Source organism: Maylandia zebra, linkage group LG14 (genome assembly GCF_041146795.1).
Source record: "Maylandia zebra isolate NMK-2024a linkage group LG14, Mzebra_GT3a, whole genome shotgun sequence".
NCBI classification, from domain to species: Eukaryota; Metazoa; Chordata; class Actinopteri; order Cichliformes; family Cichlidae; genus Maylandia; species Maylandia zebra.
The window spans coordinates 23,638,190-23,660,978 of NC_135180.1; the positions used below are offsets into that span (position 1 = coordinate 23,638,190).

Genomic DNA, 22,789 nt, shown 5'->3' on the forward strand with positions numbered 1-22,789 from the left:
TGGCAGTACCCAAGTCCAAAGTCCATACTATTTTATTTATTGTGTGTGTGTGTGTGTGTGTGTGTGTGTGTGTGTGTGTGTGTGTGTGTGTGTGTGTGTGTGTGTGTCCAGGCACCTGTGCTCCAACCCAACTGGTAAGTTAACTGTGGCTTTGACCTATTATTATCCACTTATCTATACATACACACATACAAACATTATATATATACATTATATATACAAGCATTTTCTTAACCAACCATCCACTGCTTTGTTGACAGCACTACAAATCTTTGGACTTCTCTCAATGAGCTTCATGATGTAGTCACCTGAAATGGTTCTCACTTCACAGTTGTGCCTTGTCAGGGTTCATTTGTGAAATTTCTTGCCTTCTTAATGGGGTTAGGACCATTAGTTATGCTGTGCAGAAGTCAGGTTGGTACACAGCTGACAGCCCTAATTTAAAAACTGTTAGAATTCATATTATGGCAAGAACCAATCAGCTAAGTAAAGAGAAACAACAGTCCATCATTACTTTAAGAACGGAAGGTCAGTCAGTCTGGAAAACTGCTAAAACTTTGACTGTGTCCCCAAGTGCAGTCAAAAACCCAGCAAATTAGATTACATGAAGACCGCCCCAGGAAAGGAAGACCAAGGGTCACCTCTGCTGCTGAGGAAAAATTCATCCAAGTCGCCAACTTAAGAAATTACAAGTTAACAGCACCTCAGATCAGAGCCCAGATAAATGCCACACAGAGCTCGAGACCCATCTTTACATCACCTGTTCAGAGGACACTGTGCAAATCAGGTCTTTATGGTCAAATAGCTGCTAAAAAAACACTACTAAGGAAAGGCAATAAGCAGAAGAGATTTGTGTGGGAAAAGAAAAACAATCAATGGGCATTAGACCAGTGGAAATCTGTGCTTTGGTCTGATGAGTCCAAATTTGAGAGCTTTGGTTCCACTCACCATGTCTTTGTACAATGTGGAAAAGGTCAAAGGCTCCCACCTTGAAGCATGGAGGAGGTATGACGGTGTGGGGGTGCTTTGCTGGTGACACTGTTGGGGATTTATTCAAAGTTGAAGGAACATTGAACCAGCACGGCTACCACAGCATCCTGCAGCGACATGCCATCCCATCCGGTTTGCGTTTAGTTGGGCCATCATTTATTTATCAACAGGACATTGACTCCAAACACACCTGCATGCTGTGTAAGGGCTATTTGACCAAGAAGGAGAGTGATGTAGTGCTGCAACAGATGGTGTGCCCTCCACAATCACCTGACCTAAACCCAATCGAGATGGTTTAGGCCGAGGTGAACCTCAGAGTCAAGGAAAAAGGGCCAACAAGTGCTCAGCATCTGTGGGAACTCTGTCAAGAATGTTGGAAAACCATTTCAGATGACTACCTCATGAAGCTTGTCGAAAGAATGCAATGAGTGTGCAAAGCAGTAATCAAAGTAAAGGGTGGCTATTTTGAAGAATCTAAAATATAAAACATGTTTTGAGTTATTTCACAGTTTTTTGTTTACGACATAATTCCATATGTGTTGATACCAGTGTTGGGCAAGTTACTTTGAAAAAGTAATTAATTATAGTTACTAGTTACTTCTTCAAAAAAGTAACTGAGTTAGTAACTGAGTTACAAGATTCTAAAAGTAATTAATTACTTGAAAAGTAACTATTGCGTTACTTTTAAAAATATGCTTAACCCTCTGGGGTTCAGGGTATAACTGGCCATTTTTAACTACTTTTGATGTTTTCTCAACATTTCACCTTTAAAAACTATTTACTTTGCCTTGTTTAGTATCATTGTTTTCAGCACAACCTCACGTGTCTGAATTTACAGTTCTATTTTCATTTGACATACTGTATTAACACAATTGATCTAAAATCAGACAAAAAACATAAAATTCGAGTAGAAAAAAGTTATAATTTTTACTGTAACAACCACAAACATGTTTAATGAATCATATTTCATAACTTTAAATGCAAATATAAATTGTCAATTTTAAAATCATATGCACAAGTTTTGCAAACAACAAACTTATTTGCAGCCATTTACCTTTTACCCCTTTTTTAAGGTTCAAGGTTCTTTATTTGTCACATAGAATAGAATAGAATAGAATAGAATTCAACTTTATTGTCATTGCACATGCACAGGTACAGGGCAACGAAATGCAGTTTGCATCCATCCAGAAGTGCTTTAGTGATATAGATATATTACAATATATATTAGCAATAATATAGATATGTGAGTATATTACAGAAATGGGTCTATTATGGTATGTTATAATGTACACGGTATGAAGTATGTTGTGAATATTCTATAACTATAAGTATGTACAGGCTGTAGTGAGTACAAGCTATGTACAGGATATGAACAGGATATAAATATGAAAAACTATACAGAATATGAAATAAATAAATTTACAGAATCTGGGATATACAGCTATACAGAAATGGGAACTATGCAAGTTGTAAACAGTTGTAGGGTTAAAGATTATCGAATGTACAGAATGATTATTTACACAGAGCTATACAGTAGTGCAGTTAAGATAAGTGAGGGTGTAGATAGTTTCTACAGAGGCTATATAAAGTGCTAGTGGTTGTGAGTGGTGGTTCAGTCCATGTTATTATTGTGTTTGAGGGTACAGTTGTCCATTGTGGGTGTGTGTATGTTCAGTCCATGAGTTTAACGTGGGTCAGATGTCAGGAGGCAGAGTTCAGGAGTCTGACAGCTGTGGGGAAGAAGCTGTTCCGGTACCTGGTGGTCTTAGTCCGGAGGCTCCTGTGGCGCCTCCCAGAGGGCAGGAGGGTGAAGAGTCCATGTGATGGGTGACTGGGGTCTTTGATGATTTTCCCAGCCCTTTTCAGACACCGCTTCCTGTCGATGTCTTTTATGGCAGGAAGTGGTGCTCCGGCGATGCGCTGGGCAGTTTTCACGACCCTCTGCAACGCCTTCCGGTCCGAGGCAGAGCAGTTCCCGTACCAGACTGTTATACAGTTGGTCAGGATGCTCTCGATGGTGCAGCGATAGAAGTTCACCAGGATGTCTGAGGACAGGTGGTTCTTCCTCAGAGTCCTCAAGAAGAAGAGGCGCTGGTGAGCCTTCTTGACCAGCTTGGAGCAGTTGGTCGTCCAGGTGAGATCCTCGGAGATGTGGACTCCCAGGAACTTGAAGCTGCTCACACGCTCCACAGCCGTCCCCTTAATGTGGATGGGTGGATGTGGGTCAGCATTCCTCCTGTAGTCCACGATGAGCTCCTTGGTCTTTTCGGTGTTAAGCAGCAGGTTGTTTCTGTCGCACCACTCAGCCAGACGATCCACCTCCTCCCTGTAGGCGGCCTCATCGTTGTCACTGATGAGGCCAATCACCGTGGTGTCATCTGCAAACTTAATGATGGTGTTGGAACCATCAGCAGGTCTGCAGTCGTGGGTGAAGAGGGAGTAGAGGAAAGGGCTCATCACACAGCCTTGTGGTACACCGGTGTTCATTGTGATGGTAGATGAGCAGCGGTTATCCAGCCGGACATGTTGGGGGCGGTTGGTCAGGAAGTCCAGTAACCATTTGCAGATGAGGGAACTGATGCCCAGGTCTGTCAGTTTCCTGATGAGTTGTGAGGGGTGGATTGTATTGAATGCTGAACTGAAGTCTATAAACAGCATTCTGGCGTAGGTGTTGTTGTTGTCCAGGTGTGAGAGGACAGAGTGCATTGCGATGGAGACTGCATCCTCTGTGCTCCTGTTCCGGCGGTATGCGAATTGGTGGGGGTCCAGGGTGGGGGGGAGACAGGATTTGAAGTGTGCTAGGACCAGTCGCTCTAAGCACTTAGTGATGATGGGGGTGAGTAATCATTGAGGCAAGATGGGTTGGAGTTTTTGGGTATCGGGACGATGGAGGTGGATTTGAAGCAGGCCGGTACCACAGCGTGGGCCAAGGACAGATTGAATATGTCTGTGAGCACTCCTGCAAGCTCCCCAGAACACGCTCTGAGAACACGCCCGGGGATACCATCAGGGCCTGCAGCCTTGTGGACATTGATCCTGCTCAGCACCGCTCCTACATCGGTGGGGGAGAGAGTCATAGGTTGGTGGTCTGGCGTCATGTCTGCTTTGGTTGTGGTTGTGGGGTTCCCTCGCTCAAAACGAGCATAAAAGTTGTTGAGCTCGTTGAGGAAGGAGACATCAGAGGATGCGGGGGAGGGTTTGGTGGTCCTGTAGTCTGTGATGGTCTGGAGTCCTTGCCACATGCGTCGGGGGTTGGAGTTGGAGAAGTGTTCTTCTACCTTCTTTTTGTAATGGTGTTTGGCTTTTTTGATGCCCTTCTTTAGATTAGCCCTGGCTGTACTGTAGGCGTGTGGATCTCCTGACCTAAAGGCAGTGTTGCGGGCCTTCAGGAGGAGACGAACATCCCGGTTCATCCAAGGCTTCTGGTTGGGGTACATGGTGATCCGTTTCTGGGTGGTGACACTGTCTGTGGTTTTGGAGATGTAATCCAGTACAGATGAGGCGTACTGGTCCAGGTCTGTGTGGGTGAACATATTCCAGTCTGTGTTTTTAAATCTGTCCTGGAGCACTGCGTCTGTCCCCTCTGGCCACACTTTAATTGTCCTCACAGCAGGTTTCACACGTTGGATGAGTGGTGAATACCTAGGTGTGAGGAACAGGGAGAGATGGTCCGATTGTCCAATGTGGGGGAGGGGTGTGGCTTTGTAGGCTCCAGCCAGGTTGGATTACACATGGTCTAAAGTCTTGTCTCCTCTGGTGTGGCAGGAGACATGTTGGTGGAATCTGGGGAGGACTGTCTTTAAGTTGGTGTGGTTGAAGTCGCCAGCAACAATAAAAGCAGCCTCGGGGTGTTTATTCTGGTGTTTGTTAATGGCTGCAGAAAGTTCTTTCATGGCCAACCTAGCATTAGCGTCGGGGGGTATATACACGGCAGTGAGTATGATCGAAGTGAATTCTCTGGGGAGATAATAAGGTCTGCATTTGACCATTAAAAACTCCGCATTAGGTGAGCAGTGACTCTCAGTAGTAGTGGAGTTCATGCACCAAGCATTGTTAATATAAATGCACAAACCTCCACCTCTGGTCTTGCCGGAGTCATCTGCTAGCCTGTCGGCTCGGTGTGTGTGGCGTCCTGCTAACTCGATAGCATTGTCCGGGCAGCTGTTGTTCAGCCATGTTTCGGTGAAAAACATGACATTTGAGTCCATAATCCGTCTGTTGTTAGTGATGGAGAGCCGTATCTCATCCATTTTGTTTGCCAGAGAACGGACATTGGCGAGAAAAATACTGGGTAAAGGCAGCCGGTGTGGTGTTAGCTTTAGCTTAGCCCGTAGCCCTCCGCGCCTACCTCGCCTTTGTTTACGATCTCGGCGCCGTCTGCGTGCACTTCCGCCCAGCCGGGGAGAGTGGGCAGCCTCCGGTGTTCTGGAGATCTCTGGGATGAGTCGGAGATCGGCGATAAAACTGTTGGAGTTGTGAGTCCAGATGTCCAGAAGCTCTTGTCTGCTGTAGGTCAGCAACGCACAGCAATTCTGGACGAATAATCCGGTTAAAAGTGCATAGTTATACAAGTATAACACACAGTGAAATGTAGCCTGACACGCTCCTCGACATGTGCAAAAATAGGGGGGGGGGGGGCTGTAGAGGAAGAACATCATATATATATATATATATATATATATATATATATATATATATACATTGGGTGAATGTGCAGTAGTAGCAGCAAGCAGGTGAATTCTGTACATTAATAAGAATAGACATCTGACTATTTTACAGGATAGACAATATAAACATATTTAAAATTAAAGGAATTTGAAATGTACCATTAAATAACCATTTCAAACTATTTACATAACAATCAGGTGTTCTGCATTCAGTAAGATGCCACAAATTATTTGTGCCACTTCAAAAATTTCTGTCCACTATATAAAGGAGAACATCACAGCCTGATGCCTGTAGGTCTGACAGCAGCAGGTGTATCACTCCTCTTCTCTACCTGGAGACAGCAATCGCCTTACTGTTCTGACACACAACACAAAGCAATCCACAATACCACACACTAACTGCACACTCCAACCACGCTAAACGTCGCAAATCTCTCACATCTCAAAACTCACTCTCTCTCTTTTTCTGCTGCCTCTCTCTCTCTCTCTCTCTCTCTCTCTCTCTCGGTCTAAAACTTCCCCCTCTTCCTAAACAACCAAATGTCATGTTGCCATATCATTTTTGATTGGTCGTTTTTTGGGGTCATAAGCAGAGAGTGCTTGCTAGCGCTGACCTTAGACAGTAAACATGACAACACAATTTAAAAACTGCTATATATCACCTTTTTGCTTTGTCATCTTGAAGTGATCATGTGATTGGCTTACCACGACTACTTTATTCTTCCTCAGTCAAACAGCAGCACTCATGCGATTGTCTTGCCCCCTAGCTACAGGTGTTGTGCCAGAAAGCGACTGTGGCCCGCGGGAGCCCGCAGAGCTGCTTAAAGCTGTGGAGCCCAGCTTATTTACAGCTACTTCCTTACAACTGATATAAGATGCGATAAGCTGAACACAGCTTCAGCCGTCTGTTTGTTGAAAAACAGTAACGCGACCGCACCGTATTTTCTTGTTAGTAACGGTAACGGCATTGTAACGATAGAAATAGTAATTAGTTAGATTACTTGTTACTGAAAAAAGCAACACCGTTAGTAACGCCGTTACTTGTAATGCAGTTATTCCTATCACTGGTTGATACATAGTTTTGATGCCTTCAGTGAGAATCTACAACGTAACTCATGCAAATTAAAAAAAAAAAACATTAAATGAGAAGGTGTGTCCAAACTTTTGACTGCTAGTGTATCTGGGGCTGCGGGGTCGATGTAGTGCATCTCAGACATCAACTGACAGGTCACCAGCATATCACAGCTTTATTTTTGTCAACAATGATATTTATAACATTTATGACTTAATGCTTTAATATTAAAAATGGCTTTAATCTGTTTATGAGGCACTTTTCATAGGTTAGGAATTTAAGTCCTTTTAGGCACTGAAACTATTTGGTTAGGTTTGGGGTTAAAATACATCTTTGCAATTTCCTGCAAATTTAAAGTGATGAGAGGATGGGGAGCAGGCGAGAACACAGCTGGGACGTAACGAGGTGGGGAGGAGACCAAAACTGAAGATAGTGACACAAGACACAGACTGTCATTAGTAAAAAAGTAAATAGAAGAGAGACACAGAGACGCAGATTCGACACTTAGACATGGAAACATGAGACGAGGCGAGGTGAGGCACAGGAACAGAAATCCGGAGGGCTAAATATAATACAACAGAAAACAATAATTCAATGAATAAAACTTAAAAACACTGGGTCACAGACCCACGACAGTGACAATGGCATAGATGCCACATGACACCTTGTGTATATCTGTGAGAGGCTTTGAAAACTTAGCATAGTATTTATGCGATGTTGACTGTTTTTGTGTTTTTGTTTATTTTTATCTGTTTTTGCATATCCGCAGCACTGAACCAAACACACATCTCTGTCGGTCATCATGCTACAATCCAAAAGAGTACCACTGCTGTGAAAGAAACCAAAAGCCTCACTGGTTCTGTACCTCAGGTATCACTGTCTGTTTGTTTTGGTTTTGCAGCTGTCGTGTCAGTTACTATCACGTAAAAATTACATAACCCTGTGGTTCTAACTTTGCAGCTTTTGGAAGAGAAAGTGGAACTGGATCACAGCCCAAACTCCAACAAAGCAGTTAGAACTTAGTGAGCAGTTTATTTTGCTCTACTGGTGTAAAAACAAAGAGTTGTTTTCAGCATAAATTTCCCCTACAGAGCACATTGTGCCATTTGTTCTTGTGATGTTAGCTCACTGTGGAAAACTCTTCAAGTAATAAAGTGTGAAGACAAAATATGCCCCTAGTAATATCATTTTATATACTGTAATACTAAACTAACTCTTTCTAAAACTGAGAATAATGCCTTGGGAGTTTATCAAATGATGAAACAAAGAAATACTATCTTGTCTTCTATTTGTATTTGTAAAATCCTATATGCTCATTTTTAGTTAAATGTGTGCATTAAAGAGGGTTTTGTGTCATGAACCAGAGGTTCATGCAAGATATGGACTCTATGTAGACTCAAACCCAACTTAACTTTTCACAAGACTTTATTTACACAGCAGAAGAAGAGTGAGGTAAACATGAATATACACCAGCTGAGAGCAGACTATCATGGAATCAGAATCAGAAAGGGTTTTATTGCCAAATGTTGAGCGGGTTTACAACATTAGGAAATTGCTGGAGAGCCACTGGGAGAGAATAATTAATCACAGAGAGTCACTAATAGTGAATGACCCTGGAAACCCAACAACACCGGCTGGAAAATCCCAGACACTGCCATGGAACATGACAGTTTTATTTTTGGAAAAACATAATGTGAAGCTATAGTTGCAAGGGAACACCCTGACTAATATTTTCTCAAACATGTTCCATGCTCTGAGTAAATGTTATTTTCTTTCCTTTCTCAGATCCTTTTTTTCCCCTGTTATGTCTTTCCTGATGTAACTGAGTTCAGCATTTATGAGAAGTTTCTTTTTTTTTTTTTTTTTCTTTTTCCTTCATTTGCACATTAAAATGAGAACCCATTTCTTCCACTCAGTAATGAGATCTAGGACTTGGTGTTTTTTAACGGGTGCCGTCTAAATGCCAGATAGGTATCTGGAATGAAATGCACCTCACAAACATTGCGTATGCCATGCGTCAGCCTTTATACAGTTTAATGTAGTGCTTCACTGTTCATTGTTCATGTTTAAATTAATAAGCTGGCAATAGAGTTTTACATTATATATCGCGTCAGTGATTCATTGTGCATGTTCAAATTAATAGGCCAAGAAATGAAAAGGAAGACGCAGCCCTACTTCCATTCCTAATGTTAGTCTCACAGATTTCCCAGCTGTCTCGTGTTTTTGTCCCAGGTGTGACAGAAATACAGGAAAATAATCTGCTTCTCTGTAATTGGGCAAATCCACACTGTTGTCATTGTGGACAGAACGATGTTGGCTTTCTCTGTAGATATGTTCATTAAAGTGACTTCCTGTCTTTCAGAGCTCATCATTCCTACAGATTAGCAGCAGCTGTTTTTGTTTCATCATTAAAGTCAGTCCTACAATCAGTTTACTCCTGCGTCCAGTCAGGCCTGCAGCACTTCTTCTGCTTCCAGCAATATTTCAGCTAAGGATGTTTTCAGTTGTGATGATTAAAGAGATTCTGAATAATCGATTGTGCGTTAACTTCCAAAGTAACACAGTGCATTTGATGTTTTGCCAAAGAATGACTTCTTCTGAGTGGTATATGGCAGAGGAGGAAGGGGAAAAACTTGATTGTTGTATTTATTCCCAGCCATCCATAAATCCATCCGTTTATCCACTTTCTACCCCAATCCAAGGCCGCTTCACGGGGTCAGCACCCTTCCAGCTAAAATGTATAATTTGCCCAAACTTTCTGTCTAGTGCTTTTAATTTTTCCTTCATAGAGTTGTCGTCAGTCAATACATAGGGAAAATGTTAGTTTCAGTAAGAACTGGGCAAGTACCATTACAGCAGCAGACCTGGGTAACTTTGATATGGAATTGTTCTGCAGCTGTTTGTAAATGTTTGCCAGCGTTATGGTTTCTGATTTATTTCAGGCTCCTCAGAAGTCTGATATTTATTGGACGGCAGATATTGTTTTGTGGTGCAGTAATTAAGGAGCTAGCAGTCAAGGGGATTGTATGGGAGAAGAGGCAGAGCCCAGAAGCTTTGGGAGGAAGCAACAACGAAATCATTTGCCTGCTGTTGCTTACCAGGGCTGAAGCCGACGTAGCAAAGATTCTGCAACACAATTGATTGTGCAGCAAGTTGAAGCTTGTTTTGCTTGGTGGTGTACAGATGCATCCACCGGTATCATCTTAGCATAAAACTTCATATTTCGACCAATCAAAATGTTCAGAATCACCTGTGTATGTGGGAAAGCACTGCAGGAAACTGCACTGTGAGTTTGAAGCTTTTGCACAATTTCATCCAACAATGCAAACCAGTAAATTATACATTTCAGGAACTTCCAAAGAAAGTGTGGAAGAGAGTCTTCATTGATTTCCTTACCAAGCGCCAGCTTTAGAGACATACGATACTTTACAAGCATGAGAAGTTTCTAACTCCTGTCCTCTCTCCACCCTTCCAACCCTCACACCTCTATGTTTAGGTCAAATCAAGGCAACACCCACTGTGTATAATCCACACATACAAGTCTGCTGTGATGGATGTATCTCTGCGTGGAAGCCTTGGATGGATCAGGTAATAATCAAATTGTTTTTCCTTGTCTTGTTTGTTTTGTTGTTCTGTCTCTGGGCCTCATTTTTAGTTATAATAGAAAGGTCAAAAGTTTTAATTTGTGTCTCTGGGGGAAAAAAAAATCCTTTTCCAATGACAGTGATAGACTTAAAGCAACGTTTTCTTTCAAATAAAAAAAAAAAATTATATGTATGTATTAGGAGAATTTTGGAAGAATTTTTAATAAGATTGTTAATGGGTAAAATGATGGGCAACACATTTCATTATTAAATGAAATGTGTTGTGTCACATCCTAATTAGGATGTAGAGCTGACAGCAGTGGAAAAGAGAGATTCTAGGAAAAAATTCTGCTTTACTGACCCTTTGATGAGAGAGCTCAGAGCTCCACCCCGCTCCTTTTATACAATAACTGAGGGTGTTTTTCGATCTGTCTAAAACTCATCGAACGGCCTCAGTATTCGCTACTACTAATGCAAAAGGGCCAAAAGGCATTTCTGAACAATTTACTGTATTATCTCTGATTCTTCAAGTGCTGTGGAGAGACGCCGTACGGCTCGGGACAATGTGGAGTTCTCTGTTGTAATAACACCTTGTACGAGGACAGAGTCGATGGACAGGAATGTTCAGAGATGGGTATTCCTTACAACCCGGCCAAAGGGACTATATGTTGTTCTCAGTTTCACGGCAGCCCAGGACAACACTGCTGTGGGACAGAAATTTACCGGCCTGATGTTGAGATTTGCTGCAATGGACACAGGTGATTGTGTGTGTGTGTGTGTGTGTGTGTGTGTGTGTGTGTGTGTGTGTGTTGCTGATAAAATCTAGTGAAAAGGGATGGGTTTTTTTCCCATTCCTTATTCATCAGCTTGGTATGTAACAGTGTTTGATTTTAGGTCAGTGGGCAGTTAATTTTAATGCATCTTGTGCTGGTTGAGGGGAAACCCAGAAGGGAGAGGCAAAGGAAATGTCTTGCATTCCAGTAGAAGGTCTTTTCTTTATCGAAATTCCAGCTGTGCATAACACTGTCCCACCTTTGTTTACTTTCAGGCACCGTTGTGCTCTGGTCTAATGTGATAAAGCATTCTTTTTTTCTTTTCTTTTTGCCTGTCCCGTTTGGCTCTTTTGCCATCAGAATTGTTGTCTAAAGGCAAAGAAAGATGCCCAACGGATTTACTTTACCAAATTGACCATCCCAGCCTTGCCGTAATGGTCCATTTGATTCACCTTTTATTGTTTATTTTATTTTCACTTACTGAATACGGGATAGACTTGACTGGGGGAAAGAAGGGGAGAAAGAAAGAGGGAAAGAGAAACAGCTGAGAAGAGGGACGGGGGAGAAGGGCAAAAAACATAAACCAACAGAACGGGCAGAGAAAAAAAAATGCATATATCAATCACCTGGATCACCTGCTGAGAAAGAAAAAAGAAAACAAGCAGAAGTGATAAAGCATTCTTCTGTATCGGTCCATGTGGTTTCTGACTCGGTTTGGTGCCATATGGGTTAAAGTTTGCAGTTAAACTGTCTGTGTTTGCATCATTCAATAGTCTGGATATTCTATGGCCTGAAAACATTTGTGGCAGCTACTTTTCTTTCGGTCTCAGTTTTAGTATTGGTGGAGCAGGTTGTATCCTGAATGCTCTCATTAAGCGTATTTTCAACTGCAGAGTCTGTCAGAGTGGGTGATGACAGCAACACTGAGTATGAATATATTATGTGTGAACAGTGAGAGCTGAAGCTGCAGTTCTGATTCTCTGCTTTCAGTGTACAGCCTGTGTAATAACTGTGTTGAAGAAGTGGATAAATATCTTCCAGGCTGACATCCAACAATATACATAAGGACATGTCTCACTCAGCCTCTTATAAACTTATCTTGCACTCCTTATTTCAATGAGGAATGATCATTCAGAAGACTTGAATATGATTTACTAAGCTACAGAAATTAATTGATCCTTTTGATTAGTCTCTGATGACACATGATGGCAGAATGGAATTATGGTGAAGATAGAGGCTTGGACGGAGCTTTAAGTGACTTGAGGGACACAGAGATGGGTTCCTGGAAAGGAAAATAATGGAAAAGCCCACAGATTTAAAGCACACAGGGTGGAGTCTGATTGGCTCAAAGAAGGCGGGTAAGAAGAACACTGGACTAGTGTAATGATGTCAGTATTGAATTTGACAGCGTGGGAAATTGGAAGTCATGCAAAGAATTGACTAGCAGGCAAACACCCAGAAAACCAGAGAAATGTTGTAATTGCAGATCTTCATTATTTAACTTATGCATAAGCTTCATTTGATATTAATGTGTCCCTCTGTTTTCCAACCAGACATCCCAAATCAGAAAACATTCACTGCTGTGGGGTCAAAGCCTACAATATTAAAGATCCACAGATGAAGTGCTGTGCAGGAACACTGTACACGCTGACATCATTACATAAGCATGGAGGGGACCTGCAGTGCTGCGGATCCACTCTGCAAGAGCCACAGGTAGTTTATCAGTAATGATGTATATAATATAATTATCATGTTATCTGACCATTTCTCGTGCATCCTATTCATGCCATGAGAACTTATTTGAGATAAACTATATGAATTTCAGGGGCAGGACGACACGTCACACACTCCACTTCAGGTTATATCTCTATAAATGGCTCACATGCTTGTTTGTTCTCATTTCCATGCCCCACCGTCCATCCATCAGTTTTTCACACCCTCTCATCATTATCAGGGGATCTGTGAGGTTCAGAAGCCACTGAGAATCTGTCACTGAGCCGTTCTCTGCACTGCAGTCTTTAATTTTGACACTTTGTTTTTTCTTCTCTTTTTTTTTTCTCCAAAAGCATTTTGAATTTCCTTTCTTACTTGTGACACCTCTCAATAACCAGTTAAGCATTAAATCTAGAATATATGCCTACTCTACAGTGAAGGAAAACAACACCTTGTAATGCATTGGCTCCCAAGGCTGCTTTCATGGACACAGCTTGTCCGGCTGTCACACAAATAGTTGATAAATGCATCCAGGAGAAGATTACTGTACTTTATAAAAGTCAGTCCGAAGAATCCTTTACAGATCATTTCAAAAAAGAGGAGGATCTCCAGTCTGAACCTAAACACAACAATTTATAATTCAATATAACCAAACCATCATTATTAGGCTTTGCAAGCCAAACTATGCAGTTGCTGCCAAGGCCCCAGTAAGACCAATACTAAAACATTTTTTATATTTAGTGATATATTTAGTGTATATCTGACAGTCAGAATACCTTCAGCATAAGGAATATTACACCTGTCTTTAGAAACTTAACTAACATCTCTTTTCACTACCAGGACATTTGCTGCTCAAGTGAGGAGGAAGAGGTGATCTACTCTGCCAAGACAGGGTTTAGATGCTGTGGTCACCTCTATTACAACACCACCCTGTGGTCATGCTGTGCTGGGAGGCTGAGATCAATCCATGAACCAGGACAGGGTCAAAGAAAGATGATTAATGGTTTGTTTTGTCTGCTTAGATGTCCTTTCCATGCAGTAGAACTTCATTTGACGTCATTTTAATTTGATGGCAAAGCCCAGATCCTGCATTTTACCAATAACATGTATAATGTTGTTTTCAGAATCCAGAGTCCTATCTGTGAATAACCTGAACAAAACAGATCTTTGCCAAAAAAGTAAGTCTTTTTTTAACATAAAAAATGCTGATGTTTTGGTTTGTAATGCCATGGCTTTATGTATCTTTGTTTAGTGCACATTGGGACTGTGGAAAGTGTGTCTCAGCAGAGCGTTGTGTTTGGGAATGTGCTGACGGTTCATGGTATGGAGGCCGAAGCTCTGCCTTTTCCTTACGTCCTGGAAACAGATGATCGCTGCAGCTTCCCTAAACTGGTTCTTGGGAAGACCTACTTCTTTAACAAAGTTAATGTTTTCACTGATTTCAATCATGACTCTGTTCTTCAGTCACTCCATTTCATTATTTCCAAATGTTCACCTTAGGTCACCATTGGCTGATTTATACATGGGCAGTCCTGATGAGTTACTCTATTCTCTGACAAAGTACTAATTTTGTATTTTTATTTTGTGCTTGCAATATTGGGTTTTTCACTCTCTTGAATGTATTACATATTACTGCATTGTTATACATTGGTCTGTTAGCAATAGTGATGCTATCCTAAAAAGACATACCTAATCTGTCCTTTGTTTTTTGTGTATTATTAGAGCCATTAGTAATGGTTGATTCTCACAATTAAATCAAAAAACTCCTTATGTACCGTCTGTAACCGTAATGTCTTTACCTGATTTAGAAACAGTAATGCATTACAGAAAAATGCCATTACAGAATGCATTATTTTTAAATTGTTACACTTAACTGGACAGGTCTTTCAGGAACTGTACTAAACTGGTTCAAAACATACGTAGAAAACAGGAAATACTTTGTATCAATAGGTAACTTCACATCTGAGCAGACAAGTATCACATGTGGAGTTCCCCAAGGTTCCATCTTGGGACCCCTTCTGTTTAACATCTACATGCTCCCACTGGCACAGATTATAAACAACAACAAAATAAACTATCACAGCTATGCAGATGACACACAAATATATATCACAATGTCACCAGGAGACCGAGGCCCTGTACAGGCTCTTGGTAAATGCATTGAGGAAATCAATGACTGGTTGTGCCACAATTTTCTCCAGCTAAACAAAAACAAAACTGAGGTAATAGTCTTTGGCGCCAAAGAAAAACGATTACAGGTCACCAGAGAACTTCAATCTATACATCTAAAAACCACAAACCAGGCGAGAAATTTGGGTGTAGTGATGGATGCAGACCTAAACTTAGAAAAACACATTAAGACAATAACAAAGTCAGCTTACTATCACCTCAAGAATATATCAAGGATAAAAGATCTGATGTCTCAACAGGACCTGGAAAAACTAGTCCATGCATTCATCTTTAGTAGGCTTGATTACTGTAACAGCATCTTTACAGGTCTACCTAAAAAATCAGTCAGACAACTACAGCTCATTCAGAACTCTGCTGCTCGAGTCCTCACTAAGACCAAAAAAGTGGACCACATCAGTCCAGCTCTGAGGTCCTTACACTGGCTGCCTGTCCGTCAGAGGATAGACTTTAAAGTTCTGATGCTGGCCTATAAAGCTCTGAATGGTTTAGGACCAAAATACATCAATGACCTCCTGACCCAGTATGAACCATCCAGATCCCTCAGGTCATCTGGATCCGGTCTTTTATCAGTTCCCAGAGTCAGAACCAGACACGGAGAAGCTGCATTCAGCTTTTATGCTCCTTATATCTGGAACAAACTCCCAGAAAGCCTCAGATCAGCTGAAACACTCAGTTTATTTAAATCCAGGTTGAAGACTCACCTGTTCTCAGCTGCATTTGAATAAAGCACCAAATCCACACTTTAAGCTTAAATTTCAAAACTTACATTTAACTACTGATTTTATCTACTGTTCTGATTTTATCTGTTTTGATTTTATATACTGTTTTGTTTGTTTGTTTGTTTGTTTGTTAATTAGTTAGTTAGTTTATTTGCTTGTTTTAATCAATTTTAAATCATGCTTTTTATTTGTTCTTGTTTCTAATGTCTCTGTAAAGCACTTTGAATCACCTTGTTGTTGAATTGTGCTATACAAATAAACTTGCCTTGCCTTGCCTTGCCTTAATACTGCTTACTTATGCATTTAAAATAATTACATACATAATATTACTAAAACTGCAGCATCAGTTACATGTGACTCTGCACATAACTAGTCAAACCCTGCCATTCCTCCACTCTCAGAAAATCTGTTCACTGAGATGACTAAGTAAAATTTTTGAAATCACTGAGAACATTGTAGCTTTTTACTGAAATATTTACTGAGTTTCACATTGTACTCACTCACATAACTTAAGACAGTTATTACTACTGTGACACAGCCCAGTTGTATTTAAGTATACAGTGTATGCAATAATACGATGAAACTATTAACTTCAGAAGTCTAAAAAAAAAACAAAACTTAAGTTTCTTCTTGATTCTTGTTAGCATGGAATCAACAGTTGCTGACTTCTTACAGCACTATAAAATGTAGCTTCATAAAATATTAGCATATGGCTCATTTTTTATTGTAAAGGTATTTTCTTGCACTGAAACAAATTATAATACATAATTTAAAAAATGTTTGACCTTGACCCACATAATCAAATGTATGCATATACTGTAAATGGCATAATTAATTTTGATAGCTAAAGCTAGTGAATGTTAACCACTGAGTTGCCAATGCCATGAATGCTACTATGCTGTACCACCCAGAGGTCCCACTGAAAAGACCATGAAAGTATTTTCTTTTCATAAACAGCTGTTTTTATTCTTACTTTTTCTATTGGAATGTAATTTCTATAAGGCCTCAGTGCACAGACACAGTAGTGGTGATGGCAGATGTTTGGGCTTTGTAGTACTGTCTCGATACTGCATGTTTGACTTTGCATGTTTGTGTTTATTTTGTGGCCTAATGTTCTTATGATTTAAGCTTTAAATAAATAACATATTTTGCTTTATCCTATTGAGTTGATGATCTTTTTTTTTTTTTTTTTGCCTGTCCCATTTGGTTCTTTAGCCATCAGAATTGTTGTCTGAAGACCAACAAGGATACCCAATGGATTTACTTTGCCAAATGGATCTTCGTGGCATTGCCGTATTGGTCCATTTGGTCGATCTTTGTTTTTATTATTTATTATATTTTATTTTCAGATGTTACAGATGGGACAGACATGAGTGAGGGATAGGAAAGGGAGAAAGAAAGAGGAAGGAAAGGAAAAACAGAAGGGGAGAGGGACAGTGAGAAAGGGGGGGAGAAAAAAATAAGAATCTCCTGGATCACCTGTTGAGAGAAGAATAGAAAACAAGCAAAAAAACAAAAAAAAACAAAGCAACATACTAAACACAACACCATCGCATTAATCTAGCTAAGTGTAAACAGCAGTAAATACTAAATATTCAATGTTGTTGTGCAGTACGCAGGACAGATGTGCTTCGAAGTAGTAGCCAAGAAAGGTGTAATTTAAGTCTACGAGCAGTGAACACCCGTGTGCATACCTGTGTGGATCAGCGCGCTTGTATTCCAAAGGTTTCTCCATGTAACGATCTGCTAGGGAGTGTGGGGGGGCCACAGCCCCGTCCTCCAGGGTATGAAGCAGGTATGGAGGAGATCAAAACTCCAGACATCCAGAGGCCCCCAGAACACAAGAGACCATAGAAGACCAACAGAGGGGCAGCCGCGCCACTGTCCCAGCAAGAGCTGAGGAGAGTCCCAGATGAGGGCTCACTCAGCTGCCGCGGAGCAGAAGCCAGGGGGAGTTGCAGTGACGCGCCCGTGAGCTCCGCCGGCAGCCAGCTGTGCCTGAGTGACCGAGCCCCAGGCTGAGAGGCCGGGGGCACCCCACCTCCGAAGTGGCCCGAGCGAGCCCCAGGTTCCAGGCCCCGATAAGCGGCCGCCAAGGAGTGAGCCGGTGTGTACCTGGACGCCCACCCCCAGACACAAAGAACCACCAACGCACCGACACCTGAGGGAGTCCGCCACCGGCAGGGGAAGTGGTGGAGGGGTGGAGATAGGCCTCCAAACCTTGGAGGGCCTGAGGTGTCCCCAGAGAGGTGGTGTCTGATACCCAACCTGACATATAGACACAGACATACAGGCACACACAGACACAAACATCCATTCCCCCCCTCATGCTCTCATATGCACTCACTCCACACTCAACCAACGTGGAGACAGACATAAAGAGACGCTGTACATACGATCACACTCCCCAAGCGTACTCTACAAACCGGGTCTAGTTACCCTTGCCCCTGGAGGGGGGAACTGCACCCAGACCCAGGTGGTGTTACCCTTTTCCCTGCGGTGGGGAGAGGCAGACCGCCCCGACTCCGTAGCAGCAGGGAGGCCCCACACTCCAGACCGCAGTCGGACGGCCAACTCCTCCTAGCCCCCCCGCTCCAGCAGGCCGCAGAGAATGGGGGTGGGAGAAGACTCCAAACCTCCCTCCACCCGCTCATTGAGTTGATGATCTTGCCATTGGCAGAGGTTTTTTTTTTTTTACTAAAAAAGTGCTTTCATTACAGACTTTATGTTTAACATGCAATGTTTGCAAAAAAGTTGAAACATTTATTTTAACTAGTTTTGAACTTTTAAATAGTCCACAATAAATGTTAAAGAGGATTCTGCACCTTTCTCAGATCAGATTCATTAAAAACATGGGACTTTGGCTGCATCTATAAATGTATTACTGGTACATCTGGTACACGTTTTAGGTCAGAAAAGTGGTATTCAAGCATTAGTGTACACCAGGGGCGGAGCGGGGGGGTGGCTTACTGGGCTTAAGCCCGGGTTGATTTTTCAGAAAGCCCAGGGTCTTTTGGAGTGTAATTTTTTCATAGTTAGATGCCTGGCTGACACTGTATAAAACAAAAACTACACACAATATTCGAAGCACATAGTGCACACTGTGGGAATTTATGACTGTGCGTAAATCCCCCCTAATATTGGTATGATTCGAGCTCAGACACTAAGCAGGGCGGGGCAGCTGCTGCCTGCGAGTGCGCTGTTAGAGAAACGCAGCCAGGCAGACAGAGGAGAACTGAAGTTCGACCAGGTACCAAAGAAAATCATTCGTACTGTACAAATAATGTAAATATGACGGTGTATCACGAAAGATTGATATCCAACTGATCACTTGACCAATATTACGTTACTTGCTCTTCAAGTGAATCAACAAATGGCGAAATGAAAAGCCGAACAACAACAATGCTGTTTCTTTAGAGAGTCTTAGCTTACATGTGTGTTTATTTCATATTTTCAGTTGTTACCCTCCACGGCTATAAATCGATTTCAGTAATGTACTGATATACAAGAATGGACATAAGGGGCTTCTTTCAAAGAAAAAACTCTGGTAGTATTTTATATATTATGCTTTGGATGTTGTTCAGTATATTTCTGTGCAAAACAAGAGGAATTTGAATACACAGCAGTATATTCACAGTTTAAACCAGATATTTACATACACTTTATGGAAAACACAAGAACATTTTTTTACTGTACATCATCAATTTAGAGTAAACTTGTTTTGTTTTGGTTAAATAAATATTGAAATATCTTTTGAATTAGCTAAATGTCAGAATAAAGAGAGACAGAGCTTTCTATTTATTATCACTTTCATTAAATTTAGGAGTACATATACACTAAGTTTGTTAATTAATAAGAAAACTCCAGACGATTCCATTCTGAGCTGAAGAAGCTTCTGATTGGTTAGTAGAGTCCATGTGAGTAAAGTGGTGGCACACCTGTGGATGCATATAAGGTAGGGGTGGGTTTTTATAATCGATTCATCGATTAAAATCGATTCTGGCTTGGATAACGTAAAATCGATTCATTAAAATCCTGAATCGATTTTTTAATATAAATTTATTTTGTCCGAAATGCCAGAATCTCTGGTGACATCTCACAAAATTTCAAGAACCACCAAACAGTAAATGAGAGCAGGTACAGGGATTCTGCACATAGACTTAAACACACAGCGCGACCCGCGGATCAGAATCAGTTAGATGTCGCCTTTCTCACAGTCGGGGCTGAAAGTGAAAGCTGACAGCTCGCTGATCCGGGTCCGCGCTTTGTGTTCACGCCCTTTATGCGCTGATTCTAAAGCTGTTAGTTTGATCTCTCTCCAAACAATATTGACCGAATCAGCAGCAAAAGAAGATCCAAACGCTTCACATAAACATTGTCATGAATTCACTCTTTTACTGTTTTGCTTCCATTGCGATGCGCAGCTCTCTCTCTCTCCCTCTCTCCCTCCCCCTCTCTCTCCCCCCCCCACCCTCTCTCTCAAACAGTTTTGCTTTCTTCATTATTCGCTTGCTTGTTACACAAGTCTACTGTTGCTTACAGCGCTGTCGGCCGCTGTTTTTTCCCCTTTTACATTCTTCCGAAAAGAAAACCTCATTTCTGCTGTTCAATACTGAACAAATTGAAACTTTTTAAAATTATTCAAAATGAAAAATGCTTAGCCACGTCTCTAATAAAACCGCTGTAACGTCAGAGGTAATGTTGATTAATTAATGGTTTTCTTTCGTTTTTGATGTACTGCAGAATATTTTTATAAAATCCCAGGCCAGGAAAATCACCTACATGTTTTTCTGTGTTTTATCTTCAGCTACTTTGACACAAAGGCATCTGCTGTGATGCTCACACCTTGGATAAAGTCTTGAGAGTGTCAGCTTCCTTTTTATAGATACAAAAATATGTAAATATCCTGATCTGAATTATATCTCTGACTGTCAAAATTTCCCAGATTTAAATCGAATCGAATCGAATTAAATCGAATCGTGGATCGAATCGATTCGGGACCTTGTGAATCGGAATTGAATCGATTCTAGAAATCAGTGACGATACCCAGCCCTAATATAAGGCAAAACACAGAGCCTGTTTCTTTGAAATGGGAAAAATCAAGAGATGTCAACAAAAACACCAGGAAAAGAACTGTGGAGCTCCATAAGTGTGGCTCAATTATGAATACAATTTGGTGCCATTTGCAATTAAGAAATACAGATAGTTTCTCTCTTTACTCTTAAAGTTAACAAATATGTTTTTTATATTTATCAATCTAAAAAAATAAACATTTAGTCTGATTTGATGTTACAATTAAAAAAGTGTTTTTATCTCAAGAGTAAGTAAATATCTGGTTTCAACTGTATATTTGATGATTGTCAGCACAAAGAGGGAGAGAGAGGAACAGAGAGGGAACAAGAGCAGGTGAGACACACATGTTAGTCAAATGGTTGTTTACCAAAAGCATCACCGTATCACAGGTACTCATGTATCTCGTACCTAGTGTTTCTTTTTAGGTTTGTTATTTTTCAAATTCTATATTTATTAAGTTGTGCAGGCTTGTTTGCACAACAAGGCTAAATAATTATATAAACTTTTTTCAATCTAAATAGTGGACTTTGGTAGAATTAAAAAATAAGTGTAGTGCAGGTCTATGATGATTTTTAGTGCTACTATCATCTAGTTCTGATTCTGGTTCTGTCTTGGTTAAGTCCTCAGTAGTCCTGATTTTGAACTGTTGTAGTCCTGTTTTAATTCCGGATCAGTTCTGGGTCTGGTTGAATTGGGGTTTAGTCCTCTGTCTTGATACAGCCCCGACTTTGTTTTGCCTGGGGGTGTCCTGCATATGTGATATATTTTTTTCCTATATGAAGTCATTCTCTTTTGAACAAAACTCAAAACAGAGCCCATTAATCTTTTTCATTCATTTCTACCCCCCCCCCAAAAAAAAAAAAAAAAAATTCCCACATGCATACTACCCTTTATGGCTAAGCCCCGGGTGCTTCAAATGTCTGGCTCCGCCTCTGGTGTACACCCATTTAGACTGCTTAACCTCCTAGGACCTGGCGTCCACATATGTGGACATCACATTTTTGATTATTTAGCCCAAAATACTCAATTTTGCTCTACAAGGGCCTGATATCCACTTACGAGGACATTATGCTGCTACTGTTCTATCAAAATTTTAAATATCCTCATGTGTGGCTCTTATTTGTCTTAGAAACAAAAATAAGGTTAAAAAAAAAAATCTGGTAATTCTTTGTTTTTACATTCATTGGGTCCCAATCAGCCCAAATATCAAAGAGAAATTAAAAATGCATGCCGTGGAAGAGCTCAGGTCCTAGGAGGTTAATTGATAACTTGATATCCCAAGACTATTGTAAAAAAAAATTTCTGACATTAAGTTCTAGATAGATTAAGACTATCTGGTAGCTTCATAAGGTACCAGATTACTCTAAAGTAATATTAGGCTGCTTTGTACCCTTTAAAAATCAGATAATTTAAAAAATATTCATATCTAATAGCTTTGTTTAAAAAATAAACTTAATTATACACCTGACACATCAAAATATGAAAAAGCAAAAACAATGCAACACAGAAGCACCTAACACATTTCATGAAAATCAATAAGGTTAGCCCTTTCTGTTATTATTCTTCGTACATTACAAGGTCATTAAATTACACCTTGTAAGAATGAGCAGAAAAGGCCCTCTTCTTCTCTTGTACTAGAGAGGTTTGGCTTGATAGAAAAAAAAACTGTGCAAAACAAAATCCAGAATGACTGACCTCCTCTGGGGTACAAAGGAAAGTGTATGAATGCAATTTTGCTTGAACTGACACTCAGTCTTTTATTTTGTTTTGGTCCTGTTAATCCTTCTCATGGGAATATTACAGAGCAGAATATAAAAAGAAAGGGGACTTTTCAATAACACAGGAAGCTTTTAGAAATACCAAAATATTCAACTGACGTCATTTGGATGCAACCAAAACAAATGAAGTGATGTTATTACCAACTTACGCAAACTTAAAAAGAACCCAGAAATAAACTAATGAGGTGTGCTAATCCCTAAGATCAGTTGTGTAGGGTGTGCCTGAGTGT

The 22,789-nt window shown here is 40.8% G+C and overlaps 1 protein-coding gene across 1 annotated transcript; it reads left to right on the plus strand.

Annotated features, from left to right (window-relative positions):
- The first annotated feature begins 115 nt into the window (after positions 1-115).
- Positions 116-16,864, plus strand: LOC101467537 (usherin-like). Its single transcript, XM_004543660.3, has 8 exons — positions 116-134; positions 7,499-7,599; positions 10,226-10,317; positions 10,845-11,071; positions 12,640-12,799; positions 13,640-13,802; positions 13,924-13,977; positions 14,052-16,864. Exons 3-8 carry the CDS (start codon positions 10,309-10,311, stop codon positions 14,297-14,299), a joined length of 861 nt encoding a protein of 286 aa, XP_004543717.1. The 5' UTR covers positions 116-134; positions 7,499-7,599; positions 10,226-10,308; the 3' UTR covers positions 14,300-16,864.
- The last annotated feature ends 5,925 nt before the right edge of the window (positions 16,865-22,789 follow it).